Source organism: Otolemur garnettii, unplaced genomic scaffold (assembly GCF_000181295.1).
Source record: "Otolemur garnettii isolate 467f Iridium unplaced genomic scaffold, OtoGar3 scaffold00032, whole genome shotgun sequence".
NCBI classification, from domain to species: Eukaryota; Metazoa; Chordata; class Mammalia; order Primates; family Galagidae; genus Otolemur; species Otolemur garnettii.
Window position 1 is genome coordinate 8713137 of NW_003852427.1, and position 20378 is coordinate 8733514.

Sequence of the window (20378 nt, forward strand, 5' to 3'; positions counted from 1 at the left end):
AAAAACAAGAAAGAAAAAAGAAATGTCTTTGAAAGTAAAATTTTTAAATAGACATATTGGATTTCCATTCATGAAAATTACTTTTTTTTTTTTTTTTGGGCCGGGGCTGGATTTGAACCCTCCACCTCCGGCATATGGAGCCAGCGCCCGACCCTTTTGAACCACAGGTGCCGCCCCTCATGAAAATTACTTTTAAGTATGTCAATTAGGTTCAGCTCCTGTAGCTCTGCGGCTGGGGTACCAGCCACATACACTGGATCTGGTGGGATTGAACCCAGTCTGTGTCTGTCAAATGACAATGACAACTACTACAACAACAGCCAGGCATTGTAGCGGGCACCTGTAGTCCCAGCTACTTGGGAGGATGAGGTAAGAGAATAGCTTAAGCCCAAGGGTTGGAGGTGGCTGTGAGCTGTAACACTATAGCACTCTACGAAGGGTGACATAGACTCTGTCTCAAAAAAAAAAAAACAAAGTTATGTCAATTAAGGAAGTTTGGCAGACATTTGTCTTATATTAGTAAGCCTCTAATCTTCAGTTAATGCTTGGAACAAAATTTCAGAGTCTGTTTGCATCTGCCTTTAAAGTGTGAAATGTACAAAAATGAATGGCTACTTTACCTCTTTTCTTCAAATTTGATAAGTATTCTCCATTTTGAAAAAAACTTAATTGGGACTGTTCTTCCTCTACCAAAATAAGGTAATGCACAGGAATTATCATTTCATAACTGTTTGTAGACTTCTTACATATTACCTGGTTTACATGTTCATTACAATACCCAAACTGATATTTGGAGAGTCATAAATGACATTCTTCTTATCAAGTCTCATGTGAATGCTCCTCTCTTACCCTGGAACTGCTGGTATAATTATTTTATCTAGTAGTCTCTGTAATACTCCATTCGAGTGGTACTCTTTTTATTTCACCAACTGCTTCTTTCTTCAAGGTACTTCCTTTCTCTCTTTTCTCCACCACTCTAAATACAGCCCATTCACAGATATGTGCATGAGATCTTAGAATTTCAAAGTAGTCAGAAAACCCCTGAATTCACATTGACATAACTTTCTAATTTCACAGATAAATAAACTCAAGATGAGAGATTAGAGTTAAAAGTACAATCTAAGATCTCCCCTCACCAAAGTAATTTTTCTTTTCTTATGCTTATTTTAGTACATTTGTTCTTTTCCTACTTTCTAAGGAGGGAATGACAAGGTCCATTCTATCTAGATGCAATGTCCATAAAGTATACATACTCAGAATTACTCCCAAAGCTAGAAAATGTGCAGAATTTTAGTTCTTGAATCCTTTACTCGTCTTTAATATTTTATCATCTCACAGATTCAATTTTAAAAGGATGAAGACAGTTCTTACATACAAATTCAGTCTGTTGCCTAGGCTAGAGTGCAATGGCATCATCACAGCTCACTGCAATCTCACATTCATGGGCTCAGGTGACTTTCCTGTCTTGGCCTCCCAAATGTGTGGGACAGGCTGGGATACAGGACATCATGCCTGTAATCCTAGCATTCTGGGAGACTAAGGTGGGCAGATCACTTGAGCTCACAAGTTTGAAACCAAATGTCTGGAACTCAATGCAAGTGTCACCAAAACTGGCTAATTTTTTATAAAGATTGAGTCTCACTATCAGAAGTCTTCATGTACACACCAAGAAATACAAATTTAGATTCCTATTTTTCTCCCTATTCTTAAAACAAATAGTATACAGGCAGTCCCCAGGTTATGAAGAAGAGAGGTTCTGTAGGTTTGTTCTTAAGTTGAATTTATATGTAAGTTGGGACAGGTACATTTACCTATTACCTATAATAGCCTCTGTTCATAAGTGTGAGTTATACATAAATTTGGATGTTTTTAACTTGGTGACTGAGAACTGCTGCTTCTGTTTTATGGAAGCAGTTATCTTTTGGTGGTTCAAACAGCGCTATAATGAATTATCTTGTTTATGTGCAGGTATTATGAGTTAAATTCTTAGACACAGATTGATTTATTGAGTCAAAGAATAAATTAATACTTATATAACAGATAATCACAAATTGTGCTTCAATAAAAGTGTGCCAATTTGTACCATTTATAAAATTAAGAGTTGCTTTTTGTGATCACTTGTGAAAAAAGTTACCTTATTTATGCCTGAGTCTGAGGGGTCACTAAGAACTATGTTTGAGCTTAAGGAGGTTGCATTTGATAAGACAAATAAACATAATGCTACTAGATAACACAAGTGTCGGATTATAATTTGCTGAGAAATCAGTTCTAGAAGTGTACAAATAATAAGAACTGTCTCCACCCTTTTTTTAACCCTTAATACAGAGATAAATGATAAGACTTAAAGATGAAGCTGCTCATTGCAAAATTTAAAAGTTGTGTCCCAGGACCAGATAAGACAATCTGTAATGTACTAAATAAACACATTGTTAGCAATAATGGAATTATCTTATTATTAGCACAATATACTGTGGTACATTATTTGTGTCAATTATTAACTTGTTAAAGTAACCATTTAAAATGTAGACTAATTTTTTAAACCAAAAAAAAACCTCAAATCATTTTATGAATAAATTAATTTGTGTAAATCTGTTTTAGAATGCATAATAAAGATACAAAGTGATGTTTTATTTAGTAAATCGAAAGAATGGTAAGCCATTAAAAAAATTTAATTATTCCATGTGCCAAAACTTACTCTTTCACACTAAGGATAAGGATATAAATCTTACCAGGAAATGAAGACCAGCTGTGCAATATTATGTCTCCAGATTTCAACTGTCCTTTAAAGTCAAAAACCATTGTATTTACCCACGCTACAGGATAATGCTGTTGAAAAAGATATGATTGCATAAATATGCTAAGAAGGAACTTAAGGTATAAATATGTTTATGCCATTTGTTTAAATATCATTAGTTCTAAAAAGTGCTGTATAATTTCCAAAATAATCACCCAAAAGGAGAATTAAACACACATTTAAAAAAAGTTCAACATCTTTGTAATGATTTAAAAAAAAACCCTAAAAGCCAATTAATGTCCCACAATAAAACAGCACGTCCATAAAATGAAACACTTAACTATACAGCCTTCTAAAATGATGAATTTTTAGTGATTCAAGAAAAAAATGCTATAATATCAGTATACACCTTTATTTACTTATTTTATTTTTTTTAGAGACAGGGTCTCACTCTGTTGCCCAGGCTGAAGTGTAATGGCACAATCACAGCATGCTATATAACTACTGGGCTCAAGTGATCTTCCTGCCTTAGCCTCCCAAGTAGCTAGAACTATAAGCACACATTATACCCAGCTAATTTTTTTTTTTTTTTTTTTTAACAGAGACAAGGTTCTCACTATATTGCCCAGGCTAGTCTCAAACTCCTAGCCTCAAGCAATCCTCCGAAATAGATCTACTTCTAGGCTATGTAGATCTTAATGTGAGAAGAGGTTAAGTCTCTAGGTATAGTAGACTTTATATCTCTAAAAAAGAAGCACTAAGCTAGTAGAACTTTAATGTAGAAATTTAAATAGATTAATGTGGCCACAATGTATCAGAAAGTCTTATAAATAATCAAATACTTTGAAGAGAATTTTATCAGAGGAGAAGAGAGGACTAAGGAACTAGGCCTCCTCTGACTTTTTCACTGAAACTTATTTTTAGATGAATATATGATGAAAACCAGAGGAAATACTTACTTTCCATGTTAAGAATAAAAGAGCACAAAAGCTTGTATATAATAAAAGAACACAACTGCATATAGATAAATACAGAAACTAGGATTTAAAAACATAAATTTTGGCTAGGCACAGTGGCTCCCACCTGTAATCCTAGCACTCTGTGTGGCCCAAGTAGGAGGACTACTTGAGCTCAGAAGTTAGAGACAAGCTTAAGCAAGAGCAAGACCCCATCTCTGCTAAAAATATAAGAAAAAAATATTAGCTGAGTGTTGTGGCAGGCACCTGCAGTCCCAGCTACTCAAGAGGCTGAGACAAAAGGACCACTTAAACCCAGGAGTTTGAGGTTGCTGGGAGGTAGGACGGCACCATGGCACTCTAGCCTAGGGCAACAAGAGTAAAAAAAATATGTTAAATAAAAACAAAAACATTCATGTTCCCATCCCATAAAAAACTTTTAAAAAGTATGAAGAAAATAAAAGCATTTAATTAAAAGTATAAGAGAAAGTAGGAAAACAGACCCATCATCCTATGTCCATAATTTCAAAATCTAAAATGTTCTGAAAACTAAAAGCATGTTCTTAACTGGTATGAAAGCAAAACATGGAGATAATACGAAGTAAAGATAGTCTTTTATTTGTCACATTTAGTGTGAATATCCATGTATTTCACTCCAAATACTAACATGTTTGATTACACGTTTATGCCCAAGACCCAAAAAGGAATACTAAATGAGGTGCTTTCAACGATCATTCTAAATGGACAACTGAATTATCTAACATATGTGACTCCTGGAATTTCACTTAAGAGAATGTAGATCTGTAAATTTTACTTAATTATTTCAACAGTCTTAAAATCATTCCAGTATATGTGTATAAAACAATTTTAAGAAGTCAGTATATTATTACCACTTTTCCAGCTTTCCGAATGGTTTGATATTTAGAAGGATTAATAGTTTTAGTTGATTTCTTCGTTTTTACTTTATCCAAAACTGCATAAACAGCGAAACATAACCGAGCCATTCTTGGCAAGTCACAAGTATTAATATCAAATTCCAGTGGTTCATTCCAAATGTGATCATTTTTCCCTGATATTTCTGAGCTTACAATGGTTTTACATAGGAGTTCGGTACCATGAAAAAGACCGGCCCTGACATGAACCTGTAAGGAAGGAGACAAAAACAAATACAAAATCATAGTACTTATAATGTATGTATTATGATGTACCACTGAAACATCTCTATTTTAGAGAATGAAGAATTACAATGGGAGAAGCAGCACATAAACTTTCAGAAAGCCTAATTGTCTACAGAACTACCAGACTGCAATTAATCAGTATAGTGCTCACTAAGTACAGTTACTTTAACCTATTTTTCACTGACGAAGTAAACCAGCTAGAAAAAAGACATACTGGTCAAAAAGCTAGAGGGCTCAATGGCCTAAAGAAACCAAGACAGTAAGTATAAGCGTATTCTATCATATATTTACCAACTGACTTCATTTACTTAGAGATTTGTCTTACTCTTCTTGCATAGTTAGGACAGAATAGATAAATGAGAGCTTCAAAGTTTCTAGTTAATAAATAATTTATGAATTTGTCATTGTAAGTCAAGAGCCAACTAAAGATACTCTACTCATATCTGTAATTATCCAACACATCACTTTCCATCATTTTTACTAAAGGGCTGGGTCTAGGGTGACGTTAGGCATATGTAAAATGTCCCAGAAAAGTCTACTCATTCATATGTATAGTTCTTAAAAGAAGATATGAACTAATTCTCTCTGATTTAAAAGTGAGTGTCAAAATAAAACTGAAAAAAAACAATAGTGAAACACAGACATTGAACTAACAATATACTTTTAAAGTCAAAAGGTTTTTTTTTTTTTTGCAGTTTTTGGCCGGGGCTGGGTTTGAACCCTCCACCTCTGGTGTATGGGGCCGGCACCCTACTCCTTTGAGCCATAGGTGCCACCCTAAAGTCAAAAGTTTTTATACCAGTTTATTCAGATGTGACGTTAGCACACAATATTACTGAATTAATATTTACTGAATAAATAAAAACATATATAGAATAATTTAGGCTTGACTTTTGTTTTTTTAAAAAGTTAACAATAAAAGCATTTTTGACTTAAAAGTTACTATCCATTAGTACAGTATTTTTTAAAAGATAGGGTCTTGCTCTATTGTCCAGGCTGGAGTGTGCAGTTCCTACAGTCTTGAACTCCTGGGCTCATGAGATTCTCCTGCCTCAGCCTCCCAAGGAGATGAGGCTACAAGTGTTTACCACTAAGCCTGGCTTTTTTTTTTTTTTTGGTAAAGACAGGGATTCATTCTGTTTCACAGGCTGTTCTCAAATTCCTGGCCTCAAGAGATCCTCCTGATTCAGTCTCCCAAAGTGCTGGGACTACAAACATGAGGCATAGCACTGGCCTCTAGCACTATATTTTCAACCAAGGTAGACCACTAGATAAAATTGGAATAAGAGAAGGCATATTAGCATACTCTTCCTTTCTCAGCTTTCTAATTACTTTTAGTCTCTAAATGAAATTTTAGCTATCTATATGAACCACAGAGCCATTATTTTCTCCTAAGTAATTAAAAAACAGCCCCCAAAATCACAATTAAAAGAGGGATTTCAACAAATGCAATCAGTGTAACCTAATTCTTTGTACCCTCAATGAATCTCAAACAATAAAAAAAAACTTTAAAAATAAAAAAGTTAAATTAAAAAAGAAATATCCCCACCATCAAAGTCTGTCTCATTTTCTAGAGAAGTGACGGATTTCACAGTTTTAAATACATTGCCAAACATTTTGCATGACATTATATACACAGCATTTTGTTCCATTCATTTGAACTAAATTCACATAAACTCTCAATTCACTCTGTAGAGCACTGAAATTAATTGACAAAAGTGGTTCTGTAGACATTAAGAAGATGGTTTTCTCAGACAGATTTCGATTTTTTGCTTTTATTTATTTATTAATTTTTTAAGGTACAGTCTCACTACATCACCCTTGATAGAATGCTGTGGCATCACAGCTCACAGCAACCTCAAACTCTTGGGCTTAAGCGATTCTCTTGCCTCAGCCTCCTGAGAAGATGGGACTACAGGGACCTGCCACAACACCCGGCTATTTTTTGTTTGGAGTTATTATTGTTGTTTAGTAGGCCTGGGCTGGGCTCAAACCTGCCAGCCTTGGTGAATGTGGCTGGCGCCCTACTCACTGAGCTATGGTGCCAAGAAGGTGTTGTAAGGCTTAACTAAGACATAAAACTTTTAAGCGCAAAGGTCAACAATAAGTACTCAATAAATGGTATTTAGTATTAGCAAAATTATACAGAAGGTAGGAAATAAGAACACAAAACCACTCCCCTTTCCATCCTGGATTCATAGATTTTCTTTTCCTTCCTAATTTACTTCAAGCCTTCCCTCCCCCTCCCTTCTCCTTCCTTTTCCCTCCTTTCTGGACTACAGTTGTGTTGTATCATTTGTATGAAGGTGTAGGCAATCATATAATGGTTTCACAATAGTATTGAGTACATTGGATACTTTTTCTTCCACTCTTGAGACACTTAACTGAGAAGAATATGTTCCAGCTCCATCCAGTTTCATACGAAATGCTTTACAAATGTGCGTGTCATCCTTGTGCAGGGGCCATGCTAATCTTCTCTGTTATCATTCCAATTTTAGTGTATGTGCTGCTGAAGGGAGCACTCAGTGCCACTTTAAGAATATTAAACAGGAATATAACTGAAACAGTTAAAAGTGAACCATTGTCTTCAGGGTAGATAAAAGCTTAAGTTTAAGATAGGATGTGAAAATAGAGGCAAAGAGGGCAGTGGGGAGGCTACTGCTGTAAGTTGCAGGGAGATAGTAAAGGACTGACTACGGCAGGGTGTGAGAAGATAAGACTGGAAGGAACAGGACGTGATCAACCGATTAGATATGGTAAAGGAGGGGGCAACTCTAGGTGCTCTACCAAATATGAGAGGAAAGGTAACCAAAGGAAGAAGAGAATGAGTTGGAGACTGCTGAATACAAGCTAGCTTTAGATACGTATGTGGAAGGTATAAAAATAGGAGTCTAGGTTAGAGGAAAAGGTTTGGGAATAGCAAAAAGGCAGTGTAGTTTTCGTTTCTGAGACAGAAGACACCATAATTGCTTTCCAAGATATGAAGTGTGAGAGGAAAATCACTAAATGATGCTGAGGCAGAGTCCACATGACTAAAAGCAAGCAACTCATCTGACTTCAGAGTTCCTTGACTTCAAAATCTCCACTGGATTTCCTCTTCTTCCCATTAGCCATACAATCCCTGCATTTGACTTTACCACATCCTAGCACCTCCACACCAGAGTCTTACATTTCACTCTCCAACTACCTCCCCTTCCAACCTACTCAAACACATAGGAAAAGTTTCTTGCCCTCATTAAAGCCTCTATTTCAACAAGTAATACCTTTCTCTCCATTTCTGTCAGCTTTATTTTCACAAAAAGCTGTAAGAAAATCCATTTTCTAAACTTATATTACATGAAATAAAAAATTGTGACATTTCCTGATGCTTGGTCTGAATTACCTTCAATCTTCTGAAAAATTTTCAAGTGCTACCATGCTTTATATAGTCATGTTTTATTATCCAACTTTAGTAAATTTCCAAAGAGACATTTTATTCTGCAAGCACTAGAACTTCTGGAGAGCAAGAGAAGCAAAGCTTTGTCATGTAAAGGTCTTGTCACTGTACTACAGCAAAGACATGCCAAGCCAACAGACTGCATCCCTGTACTCACCAATTAGAATGCTCTGTGTAAGGCAAGATATGAATTGGTTTTACAAGATCAATACTGTAATTTCATTCTTTTTCCACACAATTGCCAAAATCTACCATATTTTTGCTTTCAGATATTAGACACACAAAAAGATCATCCACCTGAATAGGTGGGAATTACCATGCTCATATGAAGTTTACCACTTTGTATCCTTGATTGTTTACAAGGGGAAAATCTGTTTCTTCCACACTTATACATTTCAGATACCAATTCTCCAACTCTCTGGGTACCAAATAAATGTCCTACACTTCAATTCTGATACTTACTACATGGATATAGCACAGACCTCAGGTGAAGGGCCTGGTTCCAAAAGACTAACCTCCACTTCAGAGACAGATCCCAAGTCCCAGGTTATCATCGTACTTCTGATCTTTCCCACAATGCCCTTTTCGGCTTCAATTATTTACTCTAACAGCTCATCAAACTCAGGAAAAATACATTGCCCAGTTTATCATAAAAGATATAAATGAATAGCCAGATGAAAAGGTATACGAGGTATGATCCAGAAGAGTCCCAAGCACAAAATCTTCTGTCTCCATAGAACTGGGACACCCATCCTCTCAGGATGTGGACACATTCACCACCCCCAGAGGCTCTGCAAATCCTATTATCTGGGGGTTTTAATGGAGAATCAAGTAGGCAGGGTTGGTTGAATCACTGGCCACTGATGATTAAGTCAGTTTTTAGTCCCTATTCCTGTCCCCAAGACTGGCGTAGGCTGAAAGTTCCAACCTTTTAGGTACAAGGTTGGTTTCTCTGGCAGCCAGCCCCCATCCTGGCGCTTTCTTGGAGCTTTTCCAGTCATCTCATTAACATACAAAAAGACACTCGGTATTACCAATATCAAGATTTCATGGGTCTCAGAAGTTCTAGTGTTAGGAACTAGGGACTAGATCAAATATTATAGTAAAAGATGTTCCATTTAGCCAGAGCAGTTAGGAAAGAGAAAGAAGTAAAGGGCCATTCAAGTGGAAAGGAAGAAGTCAAACTGTCCTTGTTTATAGTCCATATAATCATATATATAGAAAAACCAAAAGACTAACAAAAAACTCTTGGAACCAACAAAATTCAAGAAAGTTGAAGGATACAAAACTGACATGCAAAAATAAGGATCTTTTCTATATACAAATAAAGAACTAGCTAAAAAATAAAGCTAGGTAGTCCCATTTATATAGCTACAAAAAAAATAAAAATAAAACAGCCAGGAATAAATTTAACCAAGGAGGTAAAAGACTTCTATGAGGAAAACTACAAAGAAACTGAAGAGGATATAAACAAATCAAAACAACTCTAACTCATGGATTAGGAGAATTAATATTATTAAAACGACCCTACTATCCAAACCAATCTACAAGTTAAATACAGTCTGTATCAAAATACCAATGCCATTCTTCACAAAATTAGAAAAAAAATCCTAAAATTTATACAGAACCCAAAAAGCCCCCTAACAGCCAATGCAAATTTGATCTATAAGAACAAAGCTGGAAGCAATACACTACCAGACTTGAAAATATACTACAAATCCATGGTAACCTAAACTGCATAGTAATGGCATAAAAACATACACACAGACCAATGGAACAAAACAGAGAACCCAGAAATTGACATATTTACAGCCATCTGATCTTTGACATAGATGCAGAATCTACATTGGACATTCTCTTCAATAAATGGTGCTGGGAAACTGTACATTCATGTGCAGAAAAGTGAAATTAGATTCCCACCTTTCACCCCTTACACAAACCCTTTGAAATTGACCAAAGACCTAAATGTAAAACTCTAAATTACAAAACTACTAGAAGAAAATGGGAAATACTTTAGTCTGGGAACAGATTTTATGAATAAGATCTCAAAAGCACAGCAATGAAAGCAGAAATAAACAAATGGCATTGAATCAAACTAAAAAGCTTCAACAGAGTGAAAAGACAACTTAAAGAATGGAAGAAAATATCTGCAAACTATTCATCCAACAGGTGACTGATATCCAGAATAGACAAGGAACTTAAACATAAACAGCAAAAATCCAGTTTTAAAAACTGGCAATTAAACAGACATTCCTCAAAAGAAGACATACAAATAGCCAAGAAATTGTGAAAATGTTCAACATCACTCATAATCAAGGAAATGAAGCCAAAACCACAGTGAGATATCATCTCACCCCAGTTAGAATGACTACTATCAAAAAAGACAAAAGTGGCAAACGCTCACAAGGATGTGAGAAAAAGGGAATCCTTATACACTGTCGGGAGGACTGTGAACTAGTACAACCACTACAGAAGACAGAAGGGCAGTTCTTCAAACCACAGAAATAGAACTAATATGACCCAGCAATCCTACAATAGGACATTTATCTAAAGGAAATTATTATATCAAAAGACATCTTGCACCCCGGTGTTTACTGTGGTACTATGCACAACAGACAAGATAAAGAATCAACCTAGGTGTCCAACAACAGATGAAGAAATGTGGTATATCAAATGTGGTATATGTACACAATGGAATTATTATATTCAGACATAAAAAAGAACAAAATCCTGTTATTCACAGCCACCTGGATGAAAATGGAGGACATTAAGTAAAATAAGCCAAAATCTTAAAATCTTAAACACCATGTTTTCACTCATATGTGGAAGCTTTAGGAAAAAAAAGGATGCTGATCTCTCATACACAAAAAACACAACATAGGATGCTAGAGGACAGGAATAGTGGGGAGAAAAGTAGAATAGGGATAGAGTTGTTAAAAGCTACAAAATTACAGCTACATCGGAGTGAGATCTAGTATTCTAGAGCACTGTAGGATATCTTAACAATAATATACAGCTTCAAATAGCTAGGAAGAGGATATTGAATGTTTTCAACATGAAGACAATAAATGTTTGACATGATTGATATGCTAACTATCCTGATCTGATACACTGTAAGTATCACAGTGTCACTATCTATCCCATAAGTATGTATAATTATTATGCATCAATTATAAAAATTTGTACAAGAAAAAAAAAGCAGGAGGAAAAGAAGATGCTCCTATCACTCTGGAAATTGCAAGAGTTTTAGGAGCTCTAAGCCAAGAACCATAAATAATAAACCATAACTTTATTATGTCACAATTTGTAAAGAGGTACATTTGGTCTGGCTTATGGGAGGAATACTACGTGAACTTTATAGAGATCGTATGTTAAATATATTCATTCATTGTACTAATAGTGTTCTAAGCACTGAAATAAGATAAAAATATTAAGATACAGTTTTCTCACATGAGACTTATTTTCAGATTGGGAGTCCTGAGATTCATAATAACCACACTGTGAGACATCATGATGTACAATCAGTAACATATGATATGGGATGACAAGGCTCACAGTCCTCTGAGTTTCTCCTGACTGGGGAACACTGGGCTGCTTCAATTTATATGTTTCCATCTTTTGCCAACTGTGGAAATTTTCTGTATTTCCTTAAATAGTTTTTCTATTTTTTCTTCTCTTTCTAAAAATCAGATTCACATGTTAGACCTACTAGTATTGTCTTGCAGGTTACTGGGACTCTACAGAACTTTTCCACCAATCATTTTTCTCTCCGCTGTGCAAACTGGAAATATTTATTAATTAATCTTTAAAGACTCTTTCAAATTAATCTCAAACAATAAAAAAGGAAAAAAATTTAAAAATACAAATTAAATTAAATTTTAAAAAAATCTTTGTTAACTGATCCTTTCCTTTCTCATCAACACTCTGCTTTTGAGTCCATTCAGAGAGTTATAAAATTTGTTATTACATCTTTTAGTTCTAAATTTTCTATTTGATGCCTCCTTATATCTTCTTGGCTGAGGTTTTCTCCCTTTCCAATTCTATCATATTTCCCTTAGTTATCAGAGCACTTTAATAACTATGTCAAAGTCATTGAAATAATTCCAATACCTGTGTCATCTTGGCACTAACACCTACTATCACTGTCCTTACAACTAGAGAACCTTACATGCCAAGTAATTCTGAATTGTATCCCAGATATTTTGACAATCATATTATGAGATGATGGGTCTTGTTTGTATCCTACAGAGAATGTTGACCTTTTGTTATAAGCAATAGTTAGGCTTAAATTGCAAGTTTCAATGAGCTTTCTGCAAGCTGATGTTCCAATACCAGTTCAATTTTCAAATCTTTTGCAGGGTTATTTGCATCTGTCCTATGTATGTACTACACAGTAACAAGTCTGAGACTTGGGTGGTGGTTTATGCTACAGTTCAGTTCTCAGAGTTAAGAACAGGTTGTTAAGAGCAGATACTCAGATGTAAAGCTCAGGAATAAGCTTATAAATATAAGTAACTTTAAGAAGTTGCTTTCCCAAGCTTCTTCTACTCTGTTATTCTTCCTTGCATATTTTTTTGTAGCCTGTGGCTCCCCTTTATTTCACCCAATCAGAAAGCTGATGCTTTATTCACTTGTACTTCCTGCAATTATGCCAAACACTCAAAGGACATATTCCCTATGGGGCTCTGACTCCTTTAACTGGAGAAGATCTAACTCTCTGAGTTTTATGCTCCTGCCACTACCCCTGCTACCACTGTTATTGCTGTAAGCAATAGTTCTGCTTAGAGAGTAGGGCAAATCTCTATAAAAAATAGAAAAATTAGCCAGGTATGATGGTACATGCTTGTAGTCCCAGCTCAGGAGGCTAAGGCAGGAGGATTTACTTGAGTTCAAGAATTAGAAGCTACAGTAAACTATGATGACACCACTGTACTCTAGTTCAGGCAACAAAACAAAACTCTCCAAATTAAAAAAAAAAAATCAAATTAAAACTCTTCCCACAAGGCAGCACCTGTGGCTCAGTGGGTAGGGCAATAGCCCCATATCCCAAGGGTGGCAGGTTCAAACATGGCCCTGGTCAAACTTCAACAAAAAAATAGCTGGGCGTTATGGTGGATGCCTGTAGTCCCAACTACTCAGGAGGCTGAGACAAGAGATTGCCTAAACCCAGGAGTTGGAGGTTGCTGTGAGCTGTGTGATGCCACAGCACTCTGCCAAGGGTAACAAAGACTCTGTCTCTACAAAAAAAACCTTCCCACAAAAAACCCTCAAGGTTCAGATGGCTTGGAGTAAATTGTATCAAACATTTAAGGAAGAAATAATACCAATCCCATATAAACATGTTCAACAAATAAAGGATAAGTCTTCTCAACTCATTTACAAGGCCAACATTCCCTGGATAATCAAAATCAGAAAAAGGCATTCTAAGTACAGAACAATATTCCTCTCTTTTCTCCATGAGCATAGATATAAAAATCGGTAATAAAATATTAATAAAACAAATTCAGCAATATATAAAAAGACTAATTCATCTTTACAAAGTGGGACTTACTTCAGAAATGCAAGATTGGTTTCAACTTATGAAAATCAACAGATCAAAATATAAAAACCAAATGATCATCTTAAAATATACATAAAAAGTAAATGATAAAAGCAACATTCTTTTGGGATGAAAACTTTCTGCTAACTAAAAGAATTTCTTGAATAAAGGACATTTATGAAAAACCTACAGCTAACATTTTAAAGTTGAAAAGGTTGAAAAGGAAATACCTTTACAAACGAAACCAGGATGTCTACTATGAAGGTTAATTTTATGTGTCAACCTAATTAAACCAGGAACAATACCCAGAATAATGTTAAAACAGATATTTGAGATCCCTGCGGCTTAATCAAATTGAACTGTTTGGTCAAACATTATTATAGGCATTTTTAGATGTGATTTCCATTTTTTCCCAGGAGACCTGATCTCACTTTATTACCCACCCTGCAGTGCAGTGACATGATCACAGCTCACTGCAAACTCAAGGCCTGGGTTCAAGTGATCTCTGCCTCAGTCTCCACAGTAGCCGGGACAAGAGGTGTGAGCCACCAGGACTAGAAGTATGTGTTGCCAGAATTACAGGCATGAACGACTGTGAGCTGTCCCTGGCATGATCAACATTTAAATCAGTAGACCAAGCAAAGCAGACTGCCCTCCCTAATGTGGGCTAGAAATGAAGCATAATTCTTGAGAAAAATAAAGCATGTGTGAAGATTTCTTTGATATTCTTCAGGAAGAAATTAAATAATAATAAAGGGCTGGGCTGTGCCCATGGCTCAGTGGATAGGGTGCTGGCCACATACACCGAGGCCGGTGGGTTTGAACCCGGCCCAGGCCAGCTAAAAACGACAGCTGCAACAACAAAAAAACATAGCTGGGCCTTGTGGCGAGTGTGTGTAGTCCCAGATACTTGGGAGGATGAGGCAAGATAATCACTTAAGCCCAAGAGTTTGAGGTTGCTGTGAGCTGTGATGTGATAGCACTCTACTGAGGGTGACAGCTTGAGACTCTGTCTCAAAAATAAATAAATAGCTATAAAGAATACCAACTACCAAAAAAATTAAGGAACTAATAAATTATCTATAGAAGAAAAACATGATAGCCTCCAATTTAACATAACAAGTAGTAATTCCCGTTTGTTACTATGTAATTCATACATCTAAACATAACAACCAAAATCTCTTGATGCCCACACTCTGTGTGTGTGTGTAGTTGTTGTTTTTTTGAGACAGAGTCTCAAGCTGTTGCCCTCCGTAGAGTGCTGTGACATCACAGCTCACAGCAACCTCAAACTCTTGGGCTTAAGCAATTCTCTTGTTCAGCCTCTGAGTAGCTGGGACGCCACGATGTCTGGCTATTTTTTGGTTGCAGTTGTCATTGTTGTTTGGCAGGCCCAGGCTAGGTTCAAACCCGCCAGCTCCAGCATCCTAGCCACTGAGCTACAAGCACCAAGGACACTCAAAAGGCTTAGCGAGCTTGAATCCCTTATGATGGTAAGGAGATGGGAAGAAGAAACCAGTACCTTTTTTCTTAATAATGTTTGCACCTTTTCACTTGTTGCAATAATGTTATACTTTCGCAATTGAAAAAAATAAAGAAAATTTAAAAGAAAAAATAGAATTACAACTAAAATGAAAAACAGAAGCTAACTGATCACACACATACTTATTAAAAAGAAAAATCTAGCTGAGAATATAATAGCAAAGCTCTTATTTAATGACAACTACACAAAGAATCTTTTCTTTAGTTGCATATATTTAATGTGTACAATACGTTTTAATATACATAGTGAAGCAATTACTACAAATAAATTAACATATCCCTCATTGCACAGTTACTTTTGGCTTTTTACAACAGTACCTGAAATCTATTCCCCCAGCAAATTTTATGTATATACTACCATATTGTTAGCTATAGTCCTCATGTTATACATTAGAGGTCTAGACTTACTCAACCAAAATAACTGCATTGTTGTACCCTTTGACTTCTAGCTCTCCATTTCCCCCAACCTTTAGCCATTGGTAACCAGCCTTCTACTCTCCCCGAAAATCTTTAATATCCATTCACAAAAGCAAGCCAGTGGTAATTTCTAACAAGGGACTCCTAAATATATCCTCATTCTAACAAACATTTCAAACTACCAAATCTTTCTTGGATCACAAAACTATTCACTTCATCTCCTACCCAGTAAAATAGGGAAAATGCATGCTTATACCTTGAGACAAAATGTCTTGTTAGGCCTTTATTTAACTGTATGGGATTGAGCAATGAATCCTCATGTGTTAACAACTTGTGGTCCATAATGTAGTCATCTATTTTCTTTCAAGAAATGGCATTACATTTTCTCTGTGCTCAGCAAGTTTAAAGGAAAAAAAAAAAAAAAAACAAAGAGGAGGCTGAGTGCAGTTCTCAGCAAAGCTGACAGAGGAGAATAAGACTACATAGAAACACGTGATCTATAGTTTGCCTTAAATTTTGCTTGCTGAGCTCCTGATCTAAAATAATTTATTCTACATAATATATGTCACTCTTTACAGTAGATTTCTAATTATTCAAAGATACTTTAAGATAAAAATTCTCAAAGTTTTATAATAAATCGCCATATTCTACCTAACCCATGTTGTTTATCAAGCTAGATAAAATTTAATCTCCAATATGACATTATTGAGCACATCAGCAAGTTATTCAAATAGAGCACATGGCAATGTCAAATCCTAGCAAGTACTCACTTTTACAGTTTCTTCTGTATTAAGTTTATTTCCTTTAACCAAGACAATCTGGAAAGGGTTGTTATTTTCCCAAACATGCTGTAAAAGAATGAAATAAATATAGAGTATTTTAATGAAAAGAATACTCAATTTTAGCAATGAAATTGTCTTAGTTCTATCTATTCACAAAATTATGAAAATAGAGGTCTGAACTAAAAACTAAAATTACATATATTTAAAATTAATTATTATAACCTCTAGCACATGGTTTTCATAGCAACACACAGGCAGTGTTCCACTACTGCTAAGAGAAATCACTCAAATAAAAAGCAGCAACAAATAGCATTTTAAAAGCCTTGTATAAAGTCAGAACTGTTTACAGTTATGTAAACATACAATTTGTAGAAATTGAGTGACTAGCTAAAAAGTGTTAATGGTTCAAATGGAGACAACCTAAGCATTTGCTTTATAAAAATATATTACATTCTGGAAAAATAGTGCCTATCATATATGTTTAATACTAAAAGAATTCAATATCAAGAAGACAAGAAAATTATAACAAAACGTTACCACAGTTTAGGCTGATATAAATGAATGATATCAGTAATTCAAATATTTCTACATATCTAACTTTTCCTTTTTTGAGACAGAGCCTCAAGCTGTCACCCTGGGTAGAGTACTGTGGCATCACAGCTCACAGCAACCTCCAACTCCTGGGCTCAAGCAATTCTCCTGCCTCCGCCTCCCAAGTAGCTGGGACTACAGGCATCTGCCACAACGTCTGGCTATTTTTTGATTGCAGCCGGTCATTGGTGTTCCGTGGGCCAGGGCTGGATTCGAACCCATCAGCTCAGGTGTATGTGGCTGGCACCTCAGCCTCTTGAGCTACAGGTGCCAAGCCCATATATAACTTTTCTACTAGAATATCTTAAATTGCTAATTGAAATCTTGTGTTTAAAGGCTAATCTCTAAGTTAATGGTATTTTTCTTTGGTTCCAAAAGAGCACCAAAAATGTAAATGTCACATTTACATTTATTTGTTCTCTGAATAAGGAAAAAGAAAACTAGCTAGAAAGATAATTTGTAAATAGTAACATATTTTTGGCAAATATGCATTAGGTTTTTTTTTTTTTTTGGGCTAGGGGTGGGTTTGAACCCACTACCTCTGGCATATGGGGCCTGTGCCCTACCCTTTTGAGCCACAGGTGCCGCCTATGCATTAGGTTTTACAGAAGAAGTGAGCAAAGGAAATAAGTGTGAGACTTAAGTATACTACTTAACAAAACCACATGCCTTTGGGGGTTAACAAAGGTTCACACATGAAACTTACAGAAATAATTCGCGTTTTCTTTGGTGGTAAGGGAAGAGGAAGGTTAGATGACTTTCGATTTATGGCAGCCTCTATGGCAATCATTTCCTGTTCATACATTTTCTTGATTTTGCAGCATTCCACAAGTATAAAGTGGGGTAGGGTCCTGTTCATTACACAATTCCGGATATACTACAGTTCCAAGAAAGAGGAAGATAGAAATTTTGAGGCAAACACTTAAATCTGTAGTATAAAATTAAGCTGAACAACCCTATAACAAATGCACTGTTAAAGTATATGTTAAACAACTAAATATCAAGAATATGAGAATTTAAAATCACAACACAAAAATAAATTATCATTAATTGAACATCTAAGTACCTAAGAACTGGGCTAGACACGTCTTATGTGTTATAGCTAACCTCTATAACATTCTAGAAGAAAGATTATCCTGCATCTAACAAATTAAATGAATGAAACTCAGATAAATTAAGTTATACATCTAGTATTTATAAGGACATGGATTTAAATCCACTTTTGGACACTAAAATCATACTTCCACTCCTCAAGCAGAAAGAGTGAAAACGGGGTTCACATGTGGCAGATTCACTCTATTCTGGAGTTCTCTAAGGCGGCCCCTTTACAGGATACAGCTCTAGGCAAGCATTACCAACTGTCTCCCCAGGAAACCTACTGCCCATCCTACCTTGATATTCTGTCTTATTTCTATGAAACTAGGATGACTATTTAGAGCAGGCGTCCTCAAACTGCAACCTGTGGGCCACATGCGGCCTGCCTAGGACATTTATCTGGCCTGCCAGGTGTTTTTGCTGCCGCTGCCTGTCCTGCTTAGCAGTCGACTTGTCCTGGGGCCCACAGTCTGGCCCTCCAATGGTCTGAGGGACAGTGAACTGGCCCCCTGATTAAAGAGTTTGAGGACCCCTGATCTAGAGGCATACAAGAAAAGGGATGTTTAGTCATATTACCAAAGATTCCTAACAAACTGAATAGGAATCCAATGTATTCCTCAAAAGAATAAATTTCCTATATAGATCCAAAGTGTGACTCAGGCCGGATGCAGTAGCTCATACCTACAAACTAAGGGTCTCAAACTTTTTAAATAGGGGGCCAATTCACTGTCCCTCAGACCGCTGGCGGACCAGACTGCGGGCCCCAGGACAAGTCAGCTGCTAAGCAGGACAGGCACCGGCGGCAAAAACACCTGCAAGCCAGATAAATGTCCTAGGCAGGCTGCATGTGGCCCACAGGCCGTAGTTTGAGGACACCTGCTAAACCTTTCACTCCAGGACCTGGCTCAGGAGGTTAGATGCATGAGCTCAGGAGTTCAAGATCAGCCCAAGCAGGAGCAAGACCTCATCTCTACTACAAATAGAAAAACTAGTCAGGCATTGTAGTAGTGGGGACCTATAATAACAGCTACTCAGGAGGCTGAAGCAAGAAGATAGCTTGAGGTTTCTGTGACCTATGACGCCACAGCACTCTACCCAGAGAGACAGAGTAAGACTCTGTCTCAAAAAACAAAACAAAACAAAACAAAAAGGCCAGGCACAGTGGCTCATGCCTGTAATACTAGCACTCTGGGAGGCTGAGGCAGGTGGATAGTTTGAGTTCACAAGTTTGAGACCAGCCTAAGCAAAAAGCAAGACCCCATCTCTACTAAAAAATAAAGAAACTGAGGCAAGAGGATCATGTGAGCCCAAGAGTTGGAGGCTGTTGTGAGCTATGATGCCATGACACTCTACCCAGGGCAATAGCTTGAGATTCTGTCTCAAAAACAAAACAAAACAAAACCCCCAAAAGTGTGAAGTACTATAATTCATCACTGTACTGTAATTCAGTGATTCAGTTCAGAACCACTAAAACTATCTTTTCAAATAAAAAAGCATTTATAGAATGACCTCATAGTGGGAGCTGTATGATATTATTAACATGATAAATATATTCATTCATATATTTTTCTTTTCTTTTTTTTTGTTTCAAGACAGAGTCTCACTATGTTGCCCTTGGTAGAATGCCATGGTGTCACAGCTCACAGCAACCTCAGACTCCTGGGCTCAAGCAATTCTCTGGTCTCAGCCTCCCAAGTAGCTGGGACTATAGGACCAAAACACTGGCTATTTTTTTTGTTGCATTTGTCATTGTCGTTTAGCTGGCCCGGGCTAGGTTTGAACCTGCCAGCCTGGGTGTATGTGGCTGGCACTGTAACCACTGTGCTACGGCCACCAAGCCCATTCAAAAAATTTTCACTATGAAAGGTCCATTTCTCGGACGGTGCCTGTGGCTCAGTGGGTATACTGAGGCCCTATATGCCAAAGGTGGCGGGTTCAAACCTGGCCCTGGCCAACTGTAACAAAAAATAACCGGGCATTGTGGCGGGCGCCTGCAGTCCCAACTACTCGGGAGGCTGAGGCAAGAGAATCGCCTAAGTTCAAGAGCTGGGGGTTGCTGTGAGCTGTGATGCCACAGCACTCTACTGAGGGTGACAAAATAAGACTCT

General features: G+C 36.7%; 1 protein-coding gene and 1 non-coding gene across 2 annotated transcripts in view; both read right to left on the reverse strand.

Annotated features, from left to right (window-relative positions):
• PIK3CB (phosphatidylinositol-4,5-bisphosphate 3-kinase catalytic subunit beta) overlaps positions 1-20378 on the reverse strand; it is a 71014-nt gene that overhangs the window by 48192 nt on the left and 2444 nt on the right. Inside the window, exons 2-5 of the mRNA XM_023512994.1 lie at positions 17882-18052; positions 16573-16650; positions 4581-4832; positions 2730-2826 (exon numbers count right to left, since the gene is read on the reverse strand). Coding sequence (XP_023368762.1) covers positions 2730-2826; positions 4581-4832; positions 16573-16650; positions 17882-18052 — 598 coding nt within the window. The remainder of the gene's footprint in view (positions 1-2729; positions 2827-4580; positions 4833-16572; positions 16651-17881; positions 18053-20378) is intronic.
• LOC111725177 lies at positions 7283-7390 on the reverse strand. Its single transcript, XR_002773307.1, has one exon. It is a non-coding gene; the product is annotated as a U6 spliceosomal RNA (small nuclear RNA).